Source organism: Megalobrama amblycephala, linkage group LG3 (assembly GCF_018812025.1).
Source record: "Megalobrama amblycephala isolate DHTTF-2021 linkage group LG3, ASM1881202v1, whole genome shotgun sequence".
NCBI classification, from domain to species: domain Eukaryota; kingdom Metazoa; phylum Chordata; class Actinopteri; order Cypriniformes; family Xenocyprididae; genus Megalobrama; species Megalobrama amblycephala.
The window spans coordinates 41,664,402-41,686,291 of NC_063046.1; the positions used below are offsets into that span (position 1 = coordinate 41,664,402).

The 21,890-nt window shown below is 35.0% G+C and overlaps 4 protein-coding genes across 5 annotated transcripts; 3 read left to right on the top strand and 1 right to left on the bottom strand.

Moving 5' to 3' along the window:
- Positions 1 to 223: 223 nt before the first annotated feature.
- LOC125265322 lies at positions 224 to 2,273 on the top strand. The gene is made up of 5 exons (XM_048185456.1): positions 224 to 527; positions 627 to 986; positions 1,105 to 1,209; positions 1,310 to 1,344; positions 1,566 to 2,273. Exons 1-5 carry the CDS (start codon positions 281 to 283, stop codon positions 1,617 to 1,619), a joined length of 801 nt encoding a protein of 266 aa, XP_048041413.1. The 5' UTR covers positions 224 to 280; the 3' UTR covers positions 1,620 to 2,273.
- A 4,918-nt stretch (positions 2,274 to 7,191) lies between these two features.
- LOC125265320 lies at positions 7,192 to 9,671 on the top strand. The gene is made up of 6 exons (XM_048185455.1): positions 7,192 to 7,369; positions 7,472 to 7,813; positions 7,917 to 8,255; positions 8,403 to 8,507; positions 8,635 to 8,657; positions 8,827 to 9,671. The coding sequence occupies exons 1-6, from the start codon at positions 7,330 to 7,332 to the stop codon at positions 8,947 to 8,949; spliced, it is 972 nt and encodes a 323-aa protein (XP_048041412.1). The 5' UTR covers positions 7,192 to 7,329; the 3' UTR covers positions 8,950 to 9,671.
- Positions 9,672 to 10,686: 1,015 nt separating this feature from the next.
- nitr5 (novel immune-type receptor 5) lies at positions 10,687 to 16,813 on the bottom strand. 2 transcript variants are annotated; one of them, XM_048185458.1, is made up of 6 exons: positions 16,631 to 16,813; positions 16,182 to 16,529; positions 15,737 to 16,090; positions 11,483 to 11,608; positions 11,252 to 11,313; positions 10,687 to 11,091 (listed from the first exon to the last, which is right to left on the bottom strand). In XM_048185458.1, exons 1-6 carry the CDS (start codon positions 16,674 to 16,676, stop codon positions 11,071 to 11,073), a joined length of 957 nt encoding a protein of 318 aa, XP_048041415.1. In that variant the 5' UTR covers positions 16,677 to 16,813; the 3' UTR covers positions 10,687 to 11,070. The 2 variants fall into 2 exon arrangements, with proteins under 2 accessions (XP_048041415.1, XP_048041414.1); XM_048185457.1 differs by lacking the exons at positions 10,687 to 11,091; positions 11,252 to 11,313; positions 11,483 to 11,608 and adding exons at positions 13,194 to 14,862; positions 14,950 to 15,014; positions 15,249 to 15,353 and having other exon boundaries at positions 16,631 to 16,797.
- Positions 16,814 to 16,967: 154 nt separating this feature from the next.
- On the top strand, positions 16,968 to 19,036 carry LOC125265325. Its single transcript, XM_048185460.1, has 2 exons — positions 16,968 to 17,591; positions 17,828 to 19,036. Exons 1-2 carry the CDS (start codon positions 17,184 to 17,186, stop codon positions 18,182 to 18,184), a joined length of 765 nt encoding a protein of 254 aa, XP_048041417.1. The 5' UTR covers positions 16,968 to 17,183; the 3' UTR covers positions 18,185 to 19,036.
- Positions 19,037 to 21,890: the final 2,854 nt, after the last annotated feature.

A 21,890-nucleotide genomic window follows, 5' to 3' on the forward strand; every position in this document is an offset into this window, starting at 1 on the left:
AAAAAAAAGAGAAGTTCAACCAAAAAGCTTGACTCGTCTTCTAGCAGACACTCGCTTGCAGAGAACAGGAACAAACACCGTTCGGCTCCGAAGCGAAAAGCTGAAGATGCAACGCACCTGCTGCTCATTATATACCCGCGCTGCGAGGCGAGCAGCTGATGCATATGATTGCATGCCAATGTGCATTGGCTCGTTTTAGTTACACTCGAAGTAGATTGGCCTCTCTAGCGAGATTCCTATTCGTCGGTCTGTCCGACGTACGTCGAACGTGACCGACTGAATGGGAACCAGTGTTGTTTGGGTCAAACAAAGAGTGGGAGAGAAACCCCTTCCAATTGTTTCAACATATCAAAATTTACCTGTCGTCTTTGGAAATGGCTTTGAAAACCGCTTTGTTGTAGCAAAAGACGAGAGCAGTTTTAATCTAAGCATCACAAATACAGAAGAATCAGACACTGCAACATACTATTGTATTAAATATGTTTATAATTTCCAACTTGGGGAGAGCACTGATCTCATTGTTAAAGGTAAGCAGAATATTCACTTAAATGTTACTGTGCTACATATAGTGGTCATGTCTGGTCAAATAAGCATTATGTTGATGTTACTGTTTATTTTCTTTTCAGGTGGAGAACTGAGCATCGACTCTGATCATCAGAAACCTGCGTCAGATCCAGATCATCCAGAAGAGTCTGCAGTGGTCCTGCAGTGTGCCGTCGTCACTCAGAGCTGTGCAGGAGAACACAACGTCTACTGGTTCAGACACAAATCTGGAGAATCTCCTCCAGGAATCATTTACACTCAGGAGCGCAGGAACGGTCAACGTGAGAGGAGCTCTGATGGGAACTCTACCACACACAAATGTATCTACAACCTGCCCAAGAACAACCTCAGTCACTATGATCCTGGGATTTACTACTGCGCTGTGGCCGCATGTGGAGAAATACTGTTTGGAGATGGAAGAAACGTTGATTCACCAGGGCCAGGTATCCACTGAATTTGCCACAAAAAAAATAAAAATAAATAAATAAAAATAGTGTGGGCTCATGGTGCTGTTGCATCTCTAATATCTTTTTAAAAAGAAGTTCTTTTTCATATCTGCAGATAGACCATGGAGTACAATTGTTCTGGTTTTAGCAGCTTCAAACAGTTTATCAGTGATTGTGATCATAGTTCTGGGCTCACAGTTGTGCAAGCACCAGCGAAAAGGTAAGATTTACATGCTTTATTTTTATTATACGTAATAATATTCAAAGCAGTATCAGTTTCAGTGCAGTTGTAACATATAAATTCTTATTGTTTATTCAAGACGAGATCCCGTATATTGTGCTCGATCAATCAGTGGTAAGACTTTTGCTTTACCTTTAATGTGCTTGCTTTCAGACTTGACATAGTGTGTTTTATGCCAATATACCTTTACAGATAAAATGTGAAAGTGCATAATGTCTGCATGAAGATTTAATCAATTATATATACAGTAGGCCTATTTAAATTCTAATTTTTGTAGAATTTTGTAATCAAAATATTTGAATCACTGTATCATTATAACTGTGGATCTGTTTCAGGCTGATGACATCACTACTACAGTCGATTATACAACCTACCAAAAACGTCTTTAACCTTTAGAAGGCTTGAGGAATAAAACTGGCAGAACAAATGAGACACGAGTTTGACTTTCACCTTTCACTTTTCATCATGTTTTTTAGCAGTTGGTCGAAAGAATAAAATCAACTTTTTTGAATGATTACAGCACATACCTTAGTAAAAAATAGGACATGAATTTACAATAATTGTCTCCTTTGGTTTTGCATTTTGTTTATGTTTTATATCTTTTATTTTGTAATTTGGCATAGTCATGTTTTCTTGGTTTGTCATGTGACCCCCTTGCCCTTCATGTGATCTTTTCCTGTGCTCCTTAGTACTTGTATCATGTTCTGATTGGTTTCCTTGTTTCTTGTGTCATTAGGGCCCGAGCACCAAAGTGCGAGGACACCTATTGGATTTCATCCGTTTATTATTATTATTATGTTCTGACTTGGTTTCCTTGTTTCTTGTGTCGTGTTCTGTTTGGTTCTTTGTCTGATTGTTCTCAGGTGTTCCTTGTTCAGTGATTAGTCTTTGTGTATATATAGCCCTCATGTTACCATTGTCTCTTGTCTTTGTCTGTGTAGTCCATTATTTGTTGAGTCTATGCTTAGGTCAAGTTTATGCTTAAGTCTATGTTTTGTTTAAGTTTGGTATCACATTAATAAACTGCACATAGGTTCTTCAAACCTGCCTTTAGTGGACTATTATGTTACAATAATATCTACAATGAATGGATATTAACTCTGGAAATCCACATCAAAGTACTGTTGATGGTGCTTAATTTCTACTGTATGAAACCTGATATATTATTTTTAAATCTTTTCTCTTGTTAAAGCTAAAACGCCAGTGTGAAAGATGTGTATCCTATCCTCCATCGCAATGTATCATGATTATACAATATGAAATATGTAAATGTAAATGATTGAAATATTCAAGTTTTATGCTTTTAGAAATACAATTTGCCTGCTTTTTTGTTTCATACTGATATTTTTTTAAATAAAAATAATAATTCAATACTAGAGTGTCCAATTTGTTTTAACAGAGGTCAGATGTCAGGATGTCAGATACCACAAGGAAACATACAAAATACAATAAGTAAATGCATTAATCATAGCATATTAAACCTCTAATTTAAATCAAATGAAACTCAAATGAAAGTTCAGTGCAGTGCGCTGAAACATTTTTAAAGAATATCCCTTAGCTAAACTGCAATTTTATTAAATGTACATGCAGTTACAGGAAATAAGAGCTATTCACATATACATCACATATTATACAGTACATCACAATATGATATTCACATATACTGTACCTATTGCTGTTGTCATTGTATGGGTCCTCTTATATTTTGCTTACATAACTGTGCTATTTCTTCATATGGGGAAAATAAAATGATTTATAAAGATAATTAATACACTTTAATACAAATGAGAAGCCCATTCAAACAAGAGCCCCCTCTAGTGGAGTCACTAAAACACCAGAAGCCTGTAGAGAACTTTATTCTAGATTTTCAAAATGGATACTTTATATTATTGTTCCAACAAGAAATATGATTATGAAAATATTTGTGTTAGGTCATGTTGTGTTGCAGTGCAAAATTAGTTATTGTGTCTCTGTCCTTGGTGCTGAAATTACAAATCTGTGTCCTATACACTTCTAACGTTAATGATTTTAAGGCCTAAACAAATGCACACAGCACTGGTTGTCATGGTTAAGATTTAAATCTCTGAAATGTATGGGGAAAATAAGAAAACATGTATTTTTACTAATAATTTTAATATGAATAAAAATGTGTAATGTCTACTGCTACCTCACCCACAATAATGATCCACTACATTAAGCCAATTGTTTTGTTACGTACAACTGTGAAGAGACGAATTTCCTGTTTTTGTTCGTAAGATACTAAGAAAATAATCGGACATTAACAGGTGTCAATCATTGTTACTTTTAATTTTAATATGCAGTAGGCAGTTTATCAAATGTCATACAGAATTTCTGTTCTGTTAATCATTATTTGTCTACATTATTTGTCTAGATGCTGTTGAAATTCTACAGCAGAGCGATGATATATCAGATCATTATTTAGTCTCGTGTATAATACAATTAGCCAAGGCTACAAAACCACCACCCAGCCATAAATATCGTAGAACCATCACGTCTACCACTAAAGATTGCTTTATAAATAATCTCCCCGAGCAGTTTCATCGCCTTAGTATACCTGACAACTTAGAAGAACTCGATGCTGCAACAGAAACTATTGGCTCTCTCTTTTCCAGCACATTAGATGCAGTCGCTCCTTTACGTCTAAAGAAGATTAAGGAAACTAATCCAACGCCGTGGTATGATGAGCACACTCGGGCTCTAAAACGAGCTGTGAGAAAAGCTGAACGTAGTTGGAAGAAAACAAAACTAGAAGTTTTTCGCCTTTCGTGGAAAGAAAAAATGATTGAGTACAGAACGGCTATAAGAAATGCTAGATCTACTTATTTTTCAAATCTCTTAATAGAAAACAAACATAATCCTAGGTACTTATTTGACACAGTGGCTAATTAACTAGAAACAGAGATTCAACTGCTGACGTTTCCATAGAGCACAGCAGTAATGACTTTATGAACTTCTTTACTTGCAAGATTGATAATATTAGAGAGAAAATTAAAAACATGCAACCGTCCACAGTTTCGCTTCAGACAGTGCACTGTAGTGTCCCTGAGGTAAAACTAGAATCATTCGCCGCTATAGGAGAGGAAGAATTATCTAAACTTATCAAATCATCAAAATCCACGACATGTATGTTAGACCCAATGCCGACTAAACTACTGAAAGAAATGCTTCCAGAGGTCGTAGGTCCACTTCTTGATATAATTAATTCATCCTTAACACTAGGATACGTGCCAAAAACCTTTAAGCAGGCTATTATTAAACCTCTTATTAAAAAAACTCAACTAGATCCGAGAGATTTAGTAAATTACAGGCCAATCTCGAATCTACCTTTTCTGTCAAAGATACTAGAAAAGGCAGTTTCAACACAACTGTGCTCCTTTTTAGAAAGAAATGGAATCTGTGAGGATTTCCAGTCAGGATTTAGACCATACCATAGTACTGAGACTGCTCTCGTTAGAGTTACAAACGATCTACTCTTATCATCCGATCGTGGCTGTATTTCTCTATTAGTGTTATTAGATCTCAGTGCTGCTTTTGACACTATCGATCACAACATTCTTTTAAAAAGACTTGAAAACTATATTGGCATTAGTGGAATTGCTTTGGCATGGTTCAAATCGTACTTATCTGACCGTTATCAGTCTGTAGTAGTTAATGAAGAGATGTCGTATCAATCACAAGTTCAATATGGAGTACCACAAGGCTCAGTACTAGGACCGTTGCTTTTCACTCTGTACATGCTGCCCTTAGGAGAGATAATTAGGAAGCATGGTGTTAGTTTTCACTGCTACGCTGACGATACTCAGCTCTATATTTCCTCGCGCCCTGACGAAACCTACAAATTCACAAAACTAACATAATGCATAGCTGACATTAAAAACTGGATGACAAGAAATTTCTTATTATTAAATTCAGAAAAAACTGATATCCTAATCTTTGGACCAAAAACTTCCTCACGAAAAAACCTTGAATACTCTCTAACACTTGACGGGTGCTCCATTAAACCTTCGTCCTCAGTTAGGAACCTGGGTGTGCTCTTCGATACCAATCTTTCATTTGAAAGTCATGTTTCTAGTATCTGTAAAACCGCCTTCTTCCATCTAAAAAATATATCTAAATTACGACATATGCTCTCAATGACAAATGCGGAACAGTTGGTTCATGCATTCATGACCTCAAGACTAGATTATTGTAACGCTCTACTGGGTGGTTGTTCTGCTCGGCTTTTAAACAGACTACAGTTGGTCCAAAATGCGGCAGCTAGAGTTCTTACTAGAACCAGAAAGTATGACCATATTAGCCCAGTTCTGTCAACATTACATTGGCTCCCTATTAAACATCGTATAGATTTTAAAATCTTGCTACTTACTTATAAAGCTCTAAATGGTTTAGCTCCCCAGTACCTAAGTGAGCTCTTAATGCATTATAGTCCTTCACGTTTATTGCGATCTCAGAATTCAGGCCAGTTGATAATACCCAGAATATCAAAATCAACTGAAGGCGGCAGATCCTTTTCCTATTTAGCACCTAAACTCTGGAACAATCTTCCTAGCATTGTTCGGGAAGCAGACACACTCTGTCAGTTTAAATCTAGACTAAAAACACATCTCTTTGCTCTTGCATACACATAACACATTATCAATACATTAACATTTTTCAAATCCGTTAAAGGATTGTTACGCTGCAATAATTAGGTCAGCCGGAACCGAGAACATTTCCTATAACACTAGATATACCTGTACATCAGAATAAGAATGGCATCTACGCTAATATCTGTCTCTCTGCTTATCCTGAGGTTTGCCGGGTGCTGGATCCAGGCCGTATCCAGGTCAGATGGAGAACCTGTGTCTGGACCTGACTACAACGTAGCCCAGGAGACAATGGGCCTACAGATCCAGTTCTGGCTGCATCTATAATTCAGATTTTTAATCCCCGTATCCGCTTACATATATTTATATATAATCTATTTTTAATCTCTAGAATAAAAATGTATAATTCAGATTTTGATCTCCATATCCATTTACATATATTATATATATCTTCCAAGGGGTTTTTTCCCTCCTAGGACTTTTTTCCCAGTGTTAACACGCTGGGTTTTTCTCCTAGGGGGTTTTTTCCACCCCTGGGAGTCAGCCGACATTGGCTTAATGTAGCACCATCTTGTATATGTTACATATTACCACGCTTGTTTGTACAGCTTATTTTTAACCACTTCCCTTTTTTCTGTGCTTCTAATATGTAAAGCTGCTTTGAAACAATTACCAATTGTAAAAGCGCTATATAAATAAATTTGACTTGACTTGACTTGACTACATTACATAAATAAGGTTCTTTTTTTTTTTTCCAGTAATGGAAGGGTAGTTGTGTTTTAACCTTTTTTTACAGCAAGAGGTGTGAAAACAGAAAGAGGTGTGAAAACAGAAATAGAGGACAGGGGTCAGTGTCAGTGGAAACAGAGACATACATGTTTACCAGCACTCAGATCTGACCTATCTGCCAACTAACAACAGCAATCATATTTCCTTTGTAGCAACTTCATAAAGATTTTTATTAAAACAAAACATTTCCTTAGCATTTATGAGATTCAGTTACAGTGTAAGAAATTGTCTTGCTGTCTTGGTCTGTGATTTTCAGTAAAGCTGAACACTGTAAACACGGTAGTATGTATTGAGAAAAGGTACTTAATTTGTGTAAATAGCTAAATAAATATCTGTTAATATGTTAATTTTGTTTTCCTTATTATAATATTCCACATGTTTTACATTTAATTATCAACTTTTTGAAAAAGTAAAAAAGTATAACTCCACCACGCCATCCAGTTGATTGGCTGCTGTCACAGAAGTGGTTTCCGCTCAATTTAAAACCCTTCTCAAGTGACCAATCAGCTTTTACAGCCATGAATAAATAAGACAGAAGTGCATATTGTGTCTCATTTGTTTGAAGCAGAGATTGAAGGACACATGATATTACGAGTCTACTTCTATTACTTACTGGGTGTGAAGGGTTTGTTTTGGGCTGATTCATGTTTTTTCTGACCAGGGGAATTTAAAATATGAGGATAATTTTGGAAGACAAGTGATCATGAGATATTACTTCATTCTTTTGCTTTTCTCAACAATATGTAAATATACCTAAATATATATTCTTCTGAAACATTAAGTCACCTATTTAATACTAACACTTTCAACTCTGAAGTTATCTAATGTGTGCTCCATGTTTGCAGCCTGCTCCTCTGATGTGGACGTTGTTCAGGAAGATGTAAAAATAGTTCGAGCTGGAGAAGATGTGAATCTTACCTGCAACTTTTTACAGTTCCTGCAATCAACAATATGGTTTAAACAGACGGCTGAAGGAAAATCCTTACAAATTGTGTATTTATATCTTGAACAACCCAGTTGGAATAAGGACTTTGAGAAAACAAATCGTTTTAATGTTTCCAAAGGAGATGATCATTTTAATCTGACCATTTTAAAGACAAAGCCTTCAGACTCAGCAACATATTACTGTGTAGTCACATCATATTACAGCATGGGAATGGGTGCAGGAACTAGATTACTTGTCAGAGGTATGTTTTGCTATTTTTGTTTTATGTGGATTGTGTTAGAGTTTTTGCCTTGCTTTTCCCTTCTTTCTCTCTAAAAGTGTCCCTTTTATGTCCCTTTGTCAAGATGCAGCCGTAGCACAAATAACTCTTCAGCAGTCTTTGATAGACACGCTTCATCCAGGAGATTCTGTGAATTTGCAGTGCAGCATCTTCACTGAGAGTTGTGCAGGAGAACACAGCGTCTACTGGTTCAGACAAAGCTCGGGAGACTCTCAAGGAGTCCTTTACACCAAAGGAGAGAGAAATGGTCAGTGTAATAAGAGCAGTGAGTCTCAAACGCAGAGCTGCGTCTACAATCTCCTCAAGAGCAACATCAGTCACTCTGACACTGGGATTTACTACTGCGCTGTGGCTGCATGTGGAGAGATACTGTTTGGAAAAGGAACTCAACTAAATTTTAAAGGTAAGGTACAAATGTGTGGCTTGAAATGTTGAAATGTTTGGCTTGATCTTTCTTTTGTGGAAAAGCATTTGTTTCCTATACTAGAGTACATGATACTAAACCTATCTAAAAAATGTTTTCTAAGAAAATAAATTAATTTTGTTTCAGTGAGTGGTGATCTGAATCTAACTCTTGCTCTTGGAATTTTAAACATCATATTTTTGGCTCTTGTTGTTTTTCTGGGAATAAAACTATGCAGGACTCAGAACAAAGGTAAGACTTTCTGAATAAAAGAATTTATGATAATGGAAAATTGTCTAAAATTTTAAATAACACATAACTACCATTTATAATAATAATTCTTGCTTCTTAATTTACTTAATTTACTTTAATTTTTAAGTGTCCACACCTCAAGAGAGTCAAGTAAGTAAACTAATTTTCTTTCAGATATATTTTAATCAATTTATCTGTTTTATCAAATGTAATATTTGATAATACATTTTTTCAGGGTTATTAAAAAAAATGTGTATATTATGCTCCATCAGGTGTAATTTTCCTCTCATAATTGGAGTCTTTTCTCTCTTGATTTTAGAATGAAGACACCATGAATTATGCAGCCATTAGTTTTGCTCAGAAACCTCTGAACTCTAGAAGAACCAAATCAAAGATCATTCAGGATCAGTCTCTGTACGCTCAGGTCAGATCACAGCAGTAACATCCAGAACTTTAGAGGAGCATTTACTTATTATTTGACTCCATCCATTTAATTTGTCAGAATAATTTTTTGTCAAAGTGTTTATTGACTTTCTTTTGAGTATACTGTAGTCTGATCATTTTTACTGCAATGAATTTATCTCTGCCTACACAACTTTGGTCATATACTATAGCGTACTGGGGAATTATTTTCTCCAAAAAAAAAAGGATCATGTTCAGTATTTATGTGAGTATAACATATGAGTATTATTTAAGTGTTAAAATTAATGGTTTGACAGTGTTTTATTACCTAAAATAACAATAACTTACAATGTCTTCAAAATATGGAGATGAGCTGTTGGTGGCCACATTTTAATTTCTTTGTTTGTGGGAGTTGTGGGAAAAGAAAGGTAGTGTGTTTTGGTGGTGTGCTCATTGATACTTTTGTGTATTAATGCATGGATTTTATTAGACTGTGTTTTTTGTTTTTTGTTTTCTGGGCAACTTTATAACTTATTGTTATGAAATGTTCTGTTTTACGGTCTCCTTATGAATTGCTTGTGTGTATGCTTTATATGCATCTGCTAAATGAAAAATGTATATGCATGTAATGTGAATTTGTTCAGATGTGTTATGTTGTTTTAATTCTGTTAAAGATTAGTTCACTTTCAAATGAAAATTACCCCAAGCTTTACTCACCCTCAAGCCATCCTAGGTGTATATGACTTTCTTCTTTCTGATAAACACAATCGTAGAAATATTAATAAATATCCTGAGGCATCCGAGCTTTATAATGCAGTATGCGTTAACAAACGAGTATGAGCTGAAGAAAATGTCTCCATCCACATCCATCCATCATAAACATATTCCACACGGCTCTGGAGGGTTAATAAAGGCCTTCTGAAGCAAAGTGATGCATTTGTGTAAAAAAAAAAAAAAAAAAACATCCATATTTAACAAGTTATGAAGTGTGAAGTAAAATATATAGCTTCCACCAGACTGCATTCTGTATTCTTCAAAAAGCTTGCTCTGTACGTCCTACACCTTTCCTATTCAACTTACGGAACTGACACGATGCCAGTTAATTTTTTTCCCGTAATTTGAATACGGAAGGCGGTCTGGATGGCTTTGAGGGTGAGTAAAGCTTGGGGTAACTTTCATTTTAAAGTGAACTAATCCTTTAATTCAAATGACAAATCCTGGCTCTTGTATAAGATATAGTTTCCTGGAAAAGTGTTAGTGCACATTGAGTTGGTGTCTTTAACAAGAATTCTGATATCAACTCATGGTCTCTACTGCCACCTAGTGATTGTAGACCAAGGCCATGGAAGGCAAGCCTGCAACCTTTAGCCAAAAAAGCATAACGGCTAATGCTAACGCTCCGGCTGTGGCGGTACGGGTGGTACGCATGGAAGTTGACCAGAGGCCATTACATGATAGGCTGAGAGGTGCCACACGTGATTAAGTTAGCCGTTACACAATGGTCAAGAGATACAGACCCTCTTATCTCCCTGTAATAATACATTGATCTCTATTGTAGATCATTGGTATGGGATCTGTTGGTTTGGCTTCTCCTACTTTTTAAGTAATTTACTATTCCCTTATTTATTTAAATTGGGTTTTGTTAATAGCTGATATTGATAGTCCCCCCTCCCCATTTGCCTCTATACTTATGAAATATATATCAGAGACAGTATATATGTGTTCACCTTCTAGCCAACACATGTTCACACAGGGCACACAATATAACACAACAAACACATGTAAACTACTTTATTCATGCCATTATATATCTGCAGAATAAATATATAAGAACAAAAAGTAATGGTACAGTGTGGCATAAATAGAATGCATAAAATGTGATGTTTTACATTTGTGTGGCTGTTAATGTTCATTACGCAGATGAACGAAGCAATTAAAAAAAAATGTATACAGCATGTAATCATTGCAATAAGACATTAGGAAAGAAATTTACAGTACAGTATATCAGCCCATTAATAACTATACTTACTGTAAACAGCATTTACTGATCAAAAAATTATTTTCAGAATTGCTCAAAATACAATCATAGTTATTGACGAATATTGTATGCCTGGTGTTTCTGGTGTTTTGCTCTTCTCTTCTGTTTGGTGGTGATGGGTGGCTAAAAGTTCACTTCCTTATACTACAAAAAAAGAACATTCCAGACAACATAATTTTAACTTTTACAAAATTATAGTGATAAATCATCATAAATGATTATACTGTATAGGGTATAATATTATGTATATTACATAATGATTATTATAAGTGGTTTTACATCTGGAGAGTTTCATTTGACAAACCTGAATTATTGACACATCATCATCAGTAGTCTGAATTTGATGATATTTGCTTTCTGTTGACTCTGTAATAAAAGAGGCAATGGTTATCCATCTAATTCTAATATAGGACATCTGACAAAGAATATATTAAAATATGCAGTATATTTTACATTTCTCAGTAGATCACGGAATTACTATTATGCTGTAAGAAATTGTTGATAGTAGAAGCAAAAGATGAATTCAAACAAACACCTTTTCTCCTCATGCAGCACAGCAGAATATTGATCGTAATGTTTGATGTCAGCAGCACCGTAAGGCCAATTACAAAGATTAAGTGTGTGTTCTGGCTCTTGAAGTTGTCCATAAGGAAACCATGTCCTAAACCATAAGGAACAATATTTCATATATATCACACATTGTATACACAAATATTCATAAACAAAAAACAATTTGGAAAGTTGTTCATTAGGATGCCTTCATATAAAGAGTGTTTCCATGCAAACAGTTCATCATTTAGCACTGTAGGTCATCTTCTAAGCGACAAATTGAAAGAGTTTTGCTAACAAATGGTATCAGATGTTGAAATGCTCACACTTACCAGGATTCAGAGTAGAAACGTTTCCAAATAAAGCCTCCCCACACGTGGCCAGTGCACAGAAATAAGTTCCCTTTTCTGAGGAACTGAAGGTTTTCTTTGGGAGGTTGTACACGCAGGTCGGTGAAAGACAGCCAGCTTCAGAGCTCTTCACACACTGATGACTTGTGTTTCCATGAATATAAATGGATCCTGGAGGAGATTCTCCTGATCCATGTCTGAACCAGTAGAGATGGTGTTCACCTCCACCACTCTCTAAATGATTTTGGATTGAACACTGTAGAGGCACATTTACCTCCGACTCAACTAGTTCAAACTTGGGCGGCTGTAGATGAGTGGGTTTGCTGGTTTTTGATCCTAGAATGGATGATGTTGTGCATAAGTATCTGTTTTTTCTCCCATATCATTATAAATATTTTCACATACTGTAAAGGTGACATGCACTGACTCACCTTTAATAACCAGACGAGTGCCATTTCCAAATTCAATAATATTAGAGAAAGATGTTGCACAATAGTATGTGCCTGAATCTGATTGTACAGTGTTCACAATCTTCAGATTAAATTTGTCATTCTCTCTTAACACTTCAAAATGATTTCTGTCAAATTCATTGTGAAATTGGCTTTCTGATGATTGAAGAAGAGAGGAAGCAATGAGACATGGTTCTTCTCCAGTGACCTGCTTGTACCATGAAGTCACACTTATTTGTTTTGTTGAAATGGAGCAGGACAATATCACTGTATCTCCTTCATGAACTGATAAAACTGAATCCTGTTGTTTGATGTTTCCATATATTGAAACTGTAAAAGATTACAAACAAAGCTTAAATTTTGATGATCTTTGGAAAAGCATTACCATTATTTGTTAAATTATTTGTTACATCACTGTAAAAGAATTAACATTGTACATAAAACAACTAAAATGAAATGCTGATATCAGACTAATTAGAAAAAATTATAATTATTGAAATATACACTTACACAGCTCCAGTAAGAGTAAAACCGTCACACAAAGTTTTTTATCCATTTTCTTCTACAGGCTGTAAGAGAAGCTCAACCACAGTTATAGGCAATAATGTTGTATAACAAATATCTTGAAGTAGTACATGCTGTCACATGATTCTGTCCCTGTTAGCACTATTACCCATTTCCTGGACCTGACACAGTTCTACAGACACCACAGTTGAAACCACAGATTAGATTCTTGCAGTATATGCTAAAATACAAACAAACATTTGTTATATGTGTTAAGGTATATTGTTCTCTAAGGCCATTCATTTTCATACATTCAGTGGTTGTGTGAGTACTTTACACACACCAGTGACAATTTCCATAAACAGCCTTTACAAAAAGCTTCTAGTCATGTGTGGGTTTTTTTTTTTTTTTTTTTTTTTTTTTTTTTTACAGTGAGGTTTTATTTAATAAATGTGATAATTACAGAAGTAATTAATGATTCAATGTCAAATAATTACTGTGTACATATACATTGTCAACATGATGTAATAATACAAAAGACACTATGTTATCTGCTAATGATAGCTCAGTTTCTAAAAGTTGTTATTTGGGCTTTCTTGTGTTAGATATTATCTGTCTTGATGGCCTTTTTTTCCATAGCTACTATAATCACCCAATGTTTTCTCAAGTTTTGCTTTTGTGTAGAATTTGCATGTTCTAAAATATTGGTTTGAATAGATACAGTACTACAAATCTGGCATTGATACAAGCTGTACAGACCTGCAAACCTATGAATGTCATCTGTGGCCCCTATTGTACTTAATATATGTCCTCTGCTGCCACCTTGTGTTTATTTGTATATTTGTTTAGTTTAGATATTGACTCTTAAATGTCATTCACTTTTCTGATTTTGAATGTTAATTTGGAAGGTTTCTTCTCCAAACTTGATTGTACTAACAATTTTTTTTTATTGGTTCAAAAATATATATGATTAACAATACTATATATTCTTAATTGTTATGTATATATTCTTGATCAGGACTGAGGTTGATTAACAGATTTATGCAAAAAAATTAGAAAAAAATATTTATCTGATACATTTTTACAGCAGTTTAATTTAGTGGATGTTTTCATCCACGAACATAAAGAAAGGGTAGTCAATTTGAACAATGCACAAGGGTTAAAAAAAAAAAAAAAACATAAATATAAAGGCAGTGAGGAGGGACCAATTTTGTCATATGCAAATACTTTTAATATAAAATATTGTACCATATTATCAAAATGTTGCACTATAGAATCATTATTTCAATCACTTTTAACATTTATATTTGCACTGTTTTTGTATGTGTGAGAATAACCTTGTGACATGAATGACTATTACTATTATCTTGCTACTGCTTTACAGCAGATTTTGAATTTGCCTCATATTTGATGAAATTTGCATAATTAATCTGTTACTTTCCTGTTTATTATTGTAAAGAAGCTTTGTAACAATTTCTATTGTTTAAAGTGCTGTAAAAATAAAGGTAACTTGACTTGAATGAGAAAATAAATGTTGAAAACTGCTGTTTAGGATAGTGTCTTGGTGTTGTGATGTTCGTTGCTATAGTATTTTGTGGGAAAATTAAACTAAAAAGGGGCCTTAGCACTGTTGAACCATAACTTTATTTTCAAGAACATGCATTTCTCTGCATTATGGCCTCACCGACATACAAACATATGTAAAAAAAAAAAAAAAAAAAAGGTTTGTGGACAATAGCAGGTCATTGGAAAATCTGATGAGATGACAAAAATATTTATGATGAAATTGTCTGTATTTCTTAAAGTGTGCTTCTGCAGTTTTTGTTGCCATACTAGTGCCAGAACTAAATCTGATATGCACTGTTTTTGCGGAAAGGGAAGTAAATATCTGTGCAGACAGAGCAATAGAACTAAATGCTGGCAAATATGGTAATATAAAGTAATTTTCAGCTTTGCTGTTGACATGCTAAACCAGAATACAGTGTGTCCTCGGGGCCGCTCACCCTCTTCACTCTCGAGTGTTTGCTGGTGTACAGTACTGTAGCGTAAGTCAATTCTCTGTTCTAAAAGAAAAGGCAGATTTCCACAGTGTTTATCATATCACTCATAATAGACTCATTATTAGTGGTTTAAAATCTGTTTATAATTACCTGGTTTATTGACACATCATCATTATCATCCTCATCAGTAGTCTGTATTTGTTGAGATTTTCTCCCTGTTTTAAGTAGAGATATAACAGTTTGAGATTTAATCTTCACAAGAGAGGCTGCTCATTGCTGGCACAAGGCCTAAAAATAAATTTTCAAATATTACAACATTTTTGATTAAGGAAATAATAATAAAACAAAATTTAACTTCTGTTACACTATTAATCAGGCAATTCTTACAATATTCTGAAACCATTTTAATATAAATTGTTCTTTACAAATAAATTAATCAAAATGCTTACCATTTTTCCGCAAGCAACAAAGCAGAACGTTGATGGTCAGACTTATTGCCAGTAATGCTGCAAGTCCGATTTGAATTAAATGTATGTTCTGGCTCTCATGTGAGTCTAAAGCATGATAAAAAAATATATATAATACTTATATATTTTTAAGTGATTTGAATTTATATTATATTTGAATTAATATTCAGTATTTTATTAGACTCTAAAAAAATGCTGGGTTGTTTCAACCCATGTTTGGGTCAAATATAGACAAACTCAACCGTTGGGTTTAAAAAAATGTAATTTAAAAATCTAAACCAACGGTTGGGTTTGTCCATATTTGACCCAAATATGGGTTGAAACAACCCAGCATATTTTAGAGTATAAAATTACATAATTTTTTGTTAATCTCTTTGTTAGTAATGGTTATTTTTTGCATGCAGTTCTGTTTTCTCGTATAACATTTCCAAATATAAGTACCAAACATATAATAATATGTACAAACTTACCAGGATTCAGATTAGAAATGTTTCCAAATAAAGCCTCCCCACACGTGGCCAGTGCACAGAAATAAGTTCCCTTTTCTGAGGAACTGAAGGTTTTTTTTGGGAGGTTGAACACGCAGGTCGGTGAAAGACAGCCAGCTTCAGAGCTTTTCACACATGAATCACTGGTGTTTCCATGAATATAAATGGATCCTGAAGGAGATTCTCCTGATCCATGTCTGAACCAGTAGAGACGGTGTTCACCTCTACCACTCTCTAACTGATTTTGGATTGAACACTGTAGAGGCACATTTACCTCCGACTCAACTAGTTCAAACTTGGGCGGCTGTAGATGAGTGGGTCTGCTGGCTTCTGATCCTAGAATGGATGATGTTTTGCATGAATAGCTGTTTTCCCCATCATCATTATAATAAACACTGTTACATGAAGGTGACATGCACTGACTCACCTTTAATAACCAGAAGAGTGCCATTTCCAAATTCAATAATATTAGAGAAAGAGACAGCGCAATAGTATGTGCCTGAATCTGATTGTACAGTGTTCACAATCTTCAGATTAAAATTGTCAGTTTCTCTTAACACTTCAAAATGATTTCTGTCAAATCCATTGTGAAATTGGCTTTCTGATGATTGGAGAAGAGAGGAAGCAATGAGACGTGGTTCTTCTCCAGTGACCTGCTTGTACCATGAAACCACACTTATTTGTTTTGTTGAAATGGAGCAGGACAATATCACTGTATCTCCTTCATGAACTGATAAAACTGAATCCTGTTGTTTGATGTCTCCATGTATTGTAACTGTAAAAAGATTACAAACAAAGCTTAAATTTTGATGATCTTTGGAAAAGTGTTACCATTATTTGTTAAAGTTATATAAGTATTATTGAAATTATACTTACAGGCTTCATACAAGAGGAAGATCATCACACAAAGTTGTTTGCCCATTTTATCTTCATCCAGATCATTCTGTGCTCAGGCTAAGAAAAGTTGCTCACACAGAGTTAACTGTTATATGCACTTATATCTTATCAGATCACATGATTTTCTAAGTCAGCAAATCATAACTCATTTCCTGGATGTGACACAGTTTTAAGTACAGTGTGCTTCCAACCACAATTTAAATGAAATCTGTAGACATAAAGTTTAATGTAACCTGGATTATATTTTTCCCATTTTTCCCCAAAAAAATTCATTTTATATGACAAAGATCATTTTATTTGTTCTGAAACTAAAATTATTAAAAGTAGTAAATTAAAATGCCTATATATTAAAATACCTGTATTTGACTCTTGATTATAGTTCTATACAGAATAAATGCTGAAAACAAATGTTTATTATATATATATTTAAAAAGCTTGCAGTTTGTTTGGGTAGGTTTTCACTTTAGTTCAGTTTCCATGTTTTTAGTAAGTTCCCTTTGGTTATTCATTGTCTGATTATTGTTTTCACCTGATGTTCATTTGGTTAATTAGTATGGACTGTGTATTTAAGCCCTGTGTTTCTTTCAGTTCAGTTTTTGTCACGTTAGGTTTGGTTGTTCTGTTTGTGTTTATTGTTCCTGAGTTTAAGGAATATGTGGACTGGGTACTACTCCGCAACGGTTGCCCCTTTACCATCTGTGAGAAAGAGGATGACGACAGCGCACCTTCCACCACCACCAGCCCAGTGACAGACCAGCCTGAGCCCACCCTGAAGCCTGAGGCCAATGTCGTCCCGGAGTGCGAGCCTGAAGAATCGTCTGTTGAGGTGTGTGAGCCGGCTACAACATCAGTTCCTAAGGGGATACTGGTGGAGTTTGAGGGGATGAAGTGGAGCCCTAGTCCTTCTACTGCGGCAGAGGAAGATTCATTGATTGATTGGGTGAGTGACTGCATCCTGTCTAATTTCCCAGCACTGAGCCTGTTTCTTTACCCAGCACCAAATTGTTAGAGTTTGTGTTCCCGCCCTGCCTCCCACTCCCAACTCCTCTGCCTGTTTCTAGTCAGCCAAGTGAGATGTCTGCCTGTTCCGCTTTGACCAAGGGGCTCATTCCTGAAATTTATGTCTATCCTGTAAACTTTTGTGTACCCCCTGCCTGCACTGCCCTCTCCTCACAGCCCTTTAGCTCCTCCTGTGCTGCCTCACTAGCTCCGCCAAGAACCTCCAGACCCGAAACTCCACCTCGACCTGTCAAGCAGTCAGCTCCACCTTGGCTCCACCCAGGATGGTCATTCCTTCCTCGTTCATCCGGCTCCGCCCTGGTCAGTCATCGCTCTACCTGTTCCATGGACCTTCCAGGACTTCAGCTGCTCTTTGTACCTCCACTCCTTCAGCTCCAGAGGGTTCCTCCTTCCCTCCAGCTCTGCCTTGGTCCTCAGTCGCTCCACCTTTTGTCTCAGTTCTCTGGCTCCACCTCGGTTGCAAGAGATTATCAGTGTAAGGGATTATCTGTGTTCTTTGTAGGTTTTCACTAGTTTAGTTTCCGGTGTTTTCTGTTAGTTTCCCTGGTTATTCATTGTCTGATTGTTTTCACCTGTTCAGTTATTTAATTGGTTTGGACTGTGTATTTAAGCCCTGTGTTTCTTTGTCAGTTCCCATCGTGTGCAGTGGTTGTTCTGTTTCTAGTGTTCTGAGTATTTTGAGCTCTGTTAAATATACACCGCAGCAAAAAGATTAGTTCTCTTAACTTTATTGCAACCGCTCGTGACAGCGGTGCTAATAAATCAAAACGGGTTCAAAAAAGATTGAAAACGGGTTTCAAAGTGTACGTTTTTAAAAAACGCTCTGTGTAAACAACAAAAACGTCATGCGCATTACATGTTCAGTCTGTAGTGTTTCATCGGCATCTAATGGTCTGCCAGCAGAATACAGCGTTTTTAGTCATTTTCATGGATTCGTATGAATGGGGATTGTTTTGACAATGGTATGTATGCCGAAAAACCTATACTTAAAATGGAGAAGTGTTTCCTTATCATTGTCGTGTAAACGTACCCTCACATGTATATTAATTAGCACTGCAACCTTTGACACAGAATATCCCTGTCCATGGTCCTGAAACTACACAACTCTGTATAATATCTGATACTGTGCTTATTTGTGAGCACAAAATGCAAGTTACTTTAATGCACCATAATTGTTTTCTACATCAAATAAATACGATATCATATCATACAGAATATCATATGTCAGCATATCAAATATGTAATATAATAAATCTTTGATTAGCTTCCATGAATGGAATGAATGTTATTTTCTTTATCACTTTAGTTATACTGCAGAATGAAGAAAAACAATCAATGAAATCCATAAATATAAGAAATTTGTATTTTAAAATGTGTGTATCTTATGTTATACATTTAATGATTCTGTGGTTTGAATCTTTTTTTTTTTTTTTTTTTTTTTTTTTTTTTTTTCTTTACTATTGATGAACAAGGCCTCATCTTGTAAAACATCTTAAAGGTGAAATGTAATTTTGTAATGTAAATGTATTTAAAAAAAAAAAAAAAAATACTTGTAAAATGATAAACGTGTTAAAATCTATCACAGTTCATGCAGAGACCGCTTTAAGCAAGGTATCAGTTAGTTTGAAACACTTTGGCTGTGTCATAACATTACTGTGCATTTTGAGCATAATGACATGGCGCTGTTGGCTTAACAATGGTTTGAGATGGGACTACCTGTTTCCTTAACAATAGAACTTGTCTGACAGTTATTATTTCCATAATCCCATTTGGGAGTTACATACTTGACTTCATCTTTAAATTGACGCACATGCAATTTTTTCATACTTTTTTTTTTTTTTATTCCTATTGGTCTGTTAAAGGCAGACCGATCAAACAAGACAAAAAGTTGTTTGCTCTTAAACAAATTTATTTTACACAAACTTTAGGCTGATAATCTGTATTAGTAGGCTAAACTATACTTTTGGAAACTGTAAAGCTTTGTCATGCAGTGCCCCATGGGAACAAATGTAACACCTGAAATCAAAAGACTTTCATATGTGGTAGAGATAAACAGACTAAGCAACTGTAAAGGCATGTTTTTGACACCTTTTTTTTTAGCAACATCAGACGCTGTTTGGAAACTTTTGACCACTAAGATTGAGCTCTAGTGAAGGCTGCCTGCTTGATCTTTCCATTCTGTTTTTACTTTCATGCATTGACCACAAACACAATACTGAGAGAGACGGTCTGCACTTTGAACTCAGTTGAAGTTGCTGATCTCTCTGTTCTGTTTTCCACTGTAATGCGAAATAGCACATGCAATTAAAAAAAATATTTATAAAATAAAATACAGTACATCCTTATTGCATTTGTCAGATGTGTACAGTATATGCAAAAGTTAGCAAAAATATATCAAGACATTTAAGCCTTCACAAATAATATTCTAACTTACAATGTGTTTTTTTTTTTTTTTTTCTTTTTTTTTCTTCTTGCTCAGTTCTTCCAGTTTTCAACAGCAGGGGGAGCCGGGTAAGGTAAGAAAACAGTATTTGAAAATGTTAAATGTTTAAAGGTACACTCTGGGTGCTTCTCAAACAGAAGGCTGCATAGTGAGGCTGTGTTCTTCCTAGTTTAGTCCTTCAGAGGCTTGTAGGATGGAGTCCTCCTTCACAAATGGTCTAGTGAATGCACATGGCTACATCACGCATATCATAAAAATACTATTAACTTAATTTTGGAAAAATACCTTTTATTAAAAATTATTATATTAACTGGCTTTCTATTCATTTAATGCAGTAAATGACAACAGTGTGTGGTCTCCCATTTGTTTACATTACTGGCAGTTTAGTGTAAAGTGACTAAATTACACCAAAGCAAAACATAACATGTATGCCTTCATCTCCGAAAAAATTATTTTTGTTTAACATTTCATAATGATTCATTTCCTGTCAGTTCTTTTTTCGTGAATTGGAATGTATGCAATGGACTGTGGGTGGATTGAAAGACGCAAAGGATACACTTGATACACTTCGCAGTGAAGTAGGTTAGAGAGTTGCATATGGCAATTTATATGTTCAATAAAATACCTTACCTGTTGAAATATTTGAAATCCCTCAGTTCTCACCATCTCTGAAAAGCCAAGCCAATGTTGATTCTTGTTTTATTACGAACTCTGTCTCATTCTCTTTTTGCAAGCAGACTCTCATCTGTTATGCATTTTTTTTTTTTTTTTTTTTTTTTTTTTTTTTAACTGGTAATTCCCAGAGATTTTGTAGCTCTGTCAACCATTCTCACTCATTGTGACAACTAACCTATGCCCCTTCCACACACGTCAAAGTAGATGGAGCATACTTCATTTCCCTGATCTTGTATGTATGTATGTACAAATTCTGCAATTAATTAAAAAACAATTCTCTATTTGTGGACTAGACATGCACAGGCGAGTGACCTATATATGCAATTTCCTGCAAAAACCATATCGCACAGTCTAAATACAGGCTTACCACAGAGAATCAGGACAAGACAAAAACATATTTTAGAAGAAGGATTGATCATGTATTGACTCATTATGTACATTTTGTTAATTTTGAACAAAAACAAAACTTGCATAGTATACCCTAGTTTACAATTACCTTTAAATTGATAAACTATGAAAATGGAGGCATAGTACATATTTTATGTACCTATTTAGACAACTCAGAGTGTGCATACACATTGTGGTTTAACATATACAGGAATATAAACACACATGAGGGGATCTTTAGTAATAAGTACTATGTAAAGACTGTCCAGGAAGATCTCAGAGGCTTCTTGTAATAAATGTTCCTTCTGATCAGAGTGGCCTATTTGTGTTTATGGTAATGGAAAGGGATGTGAAGACAGAAGTTGCCGTAAGCATTTTTGTTGTGGTTTTGATGAAGCAAGTGTTGTAAAAGAAAAATAAATGGGTCTCGTGAGTGGAAACTAAACCATGTTCATTTACAGTCCTGATCCACTTTTACCTTTGTGTGACTTTTTTTTTTTCTGTGTTTTATTTATATCACTTTTTAAATAAATAACTTTTGCCTGGTTATGATTTTTTTTTATTAGTTCAAATCTAAGAAATACAAATAACAAATGACAAATTTATGTAAACTCTAAATAAAATAAATGATCACATGATTAATTCTATTTAAGCTAAAATGATTCATATTGTGTATTTTGATCAGAGGTAACATACATAGCTGATGTTCACTGT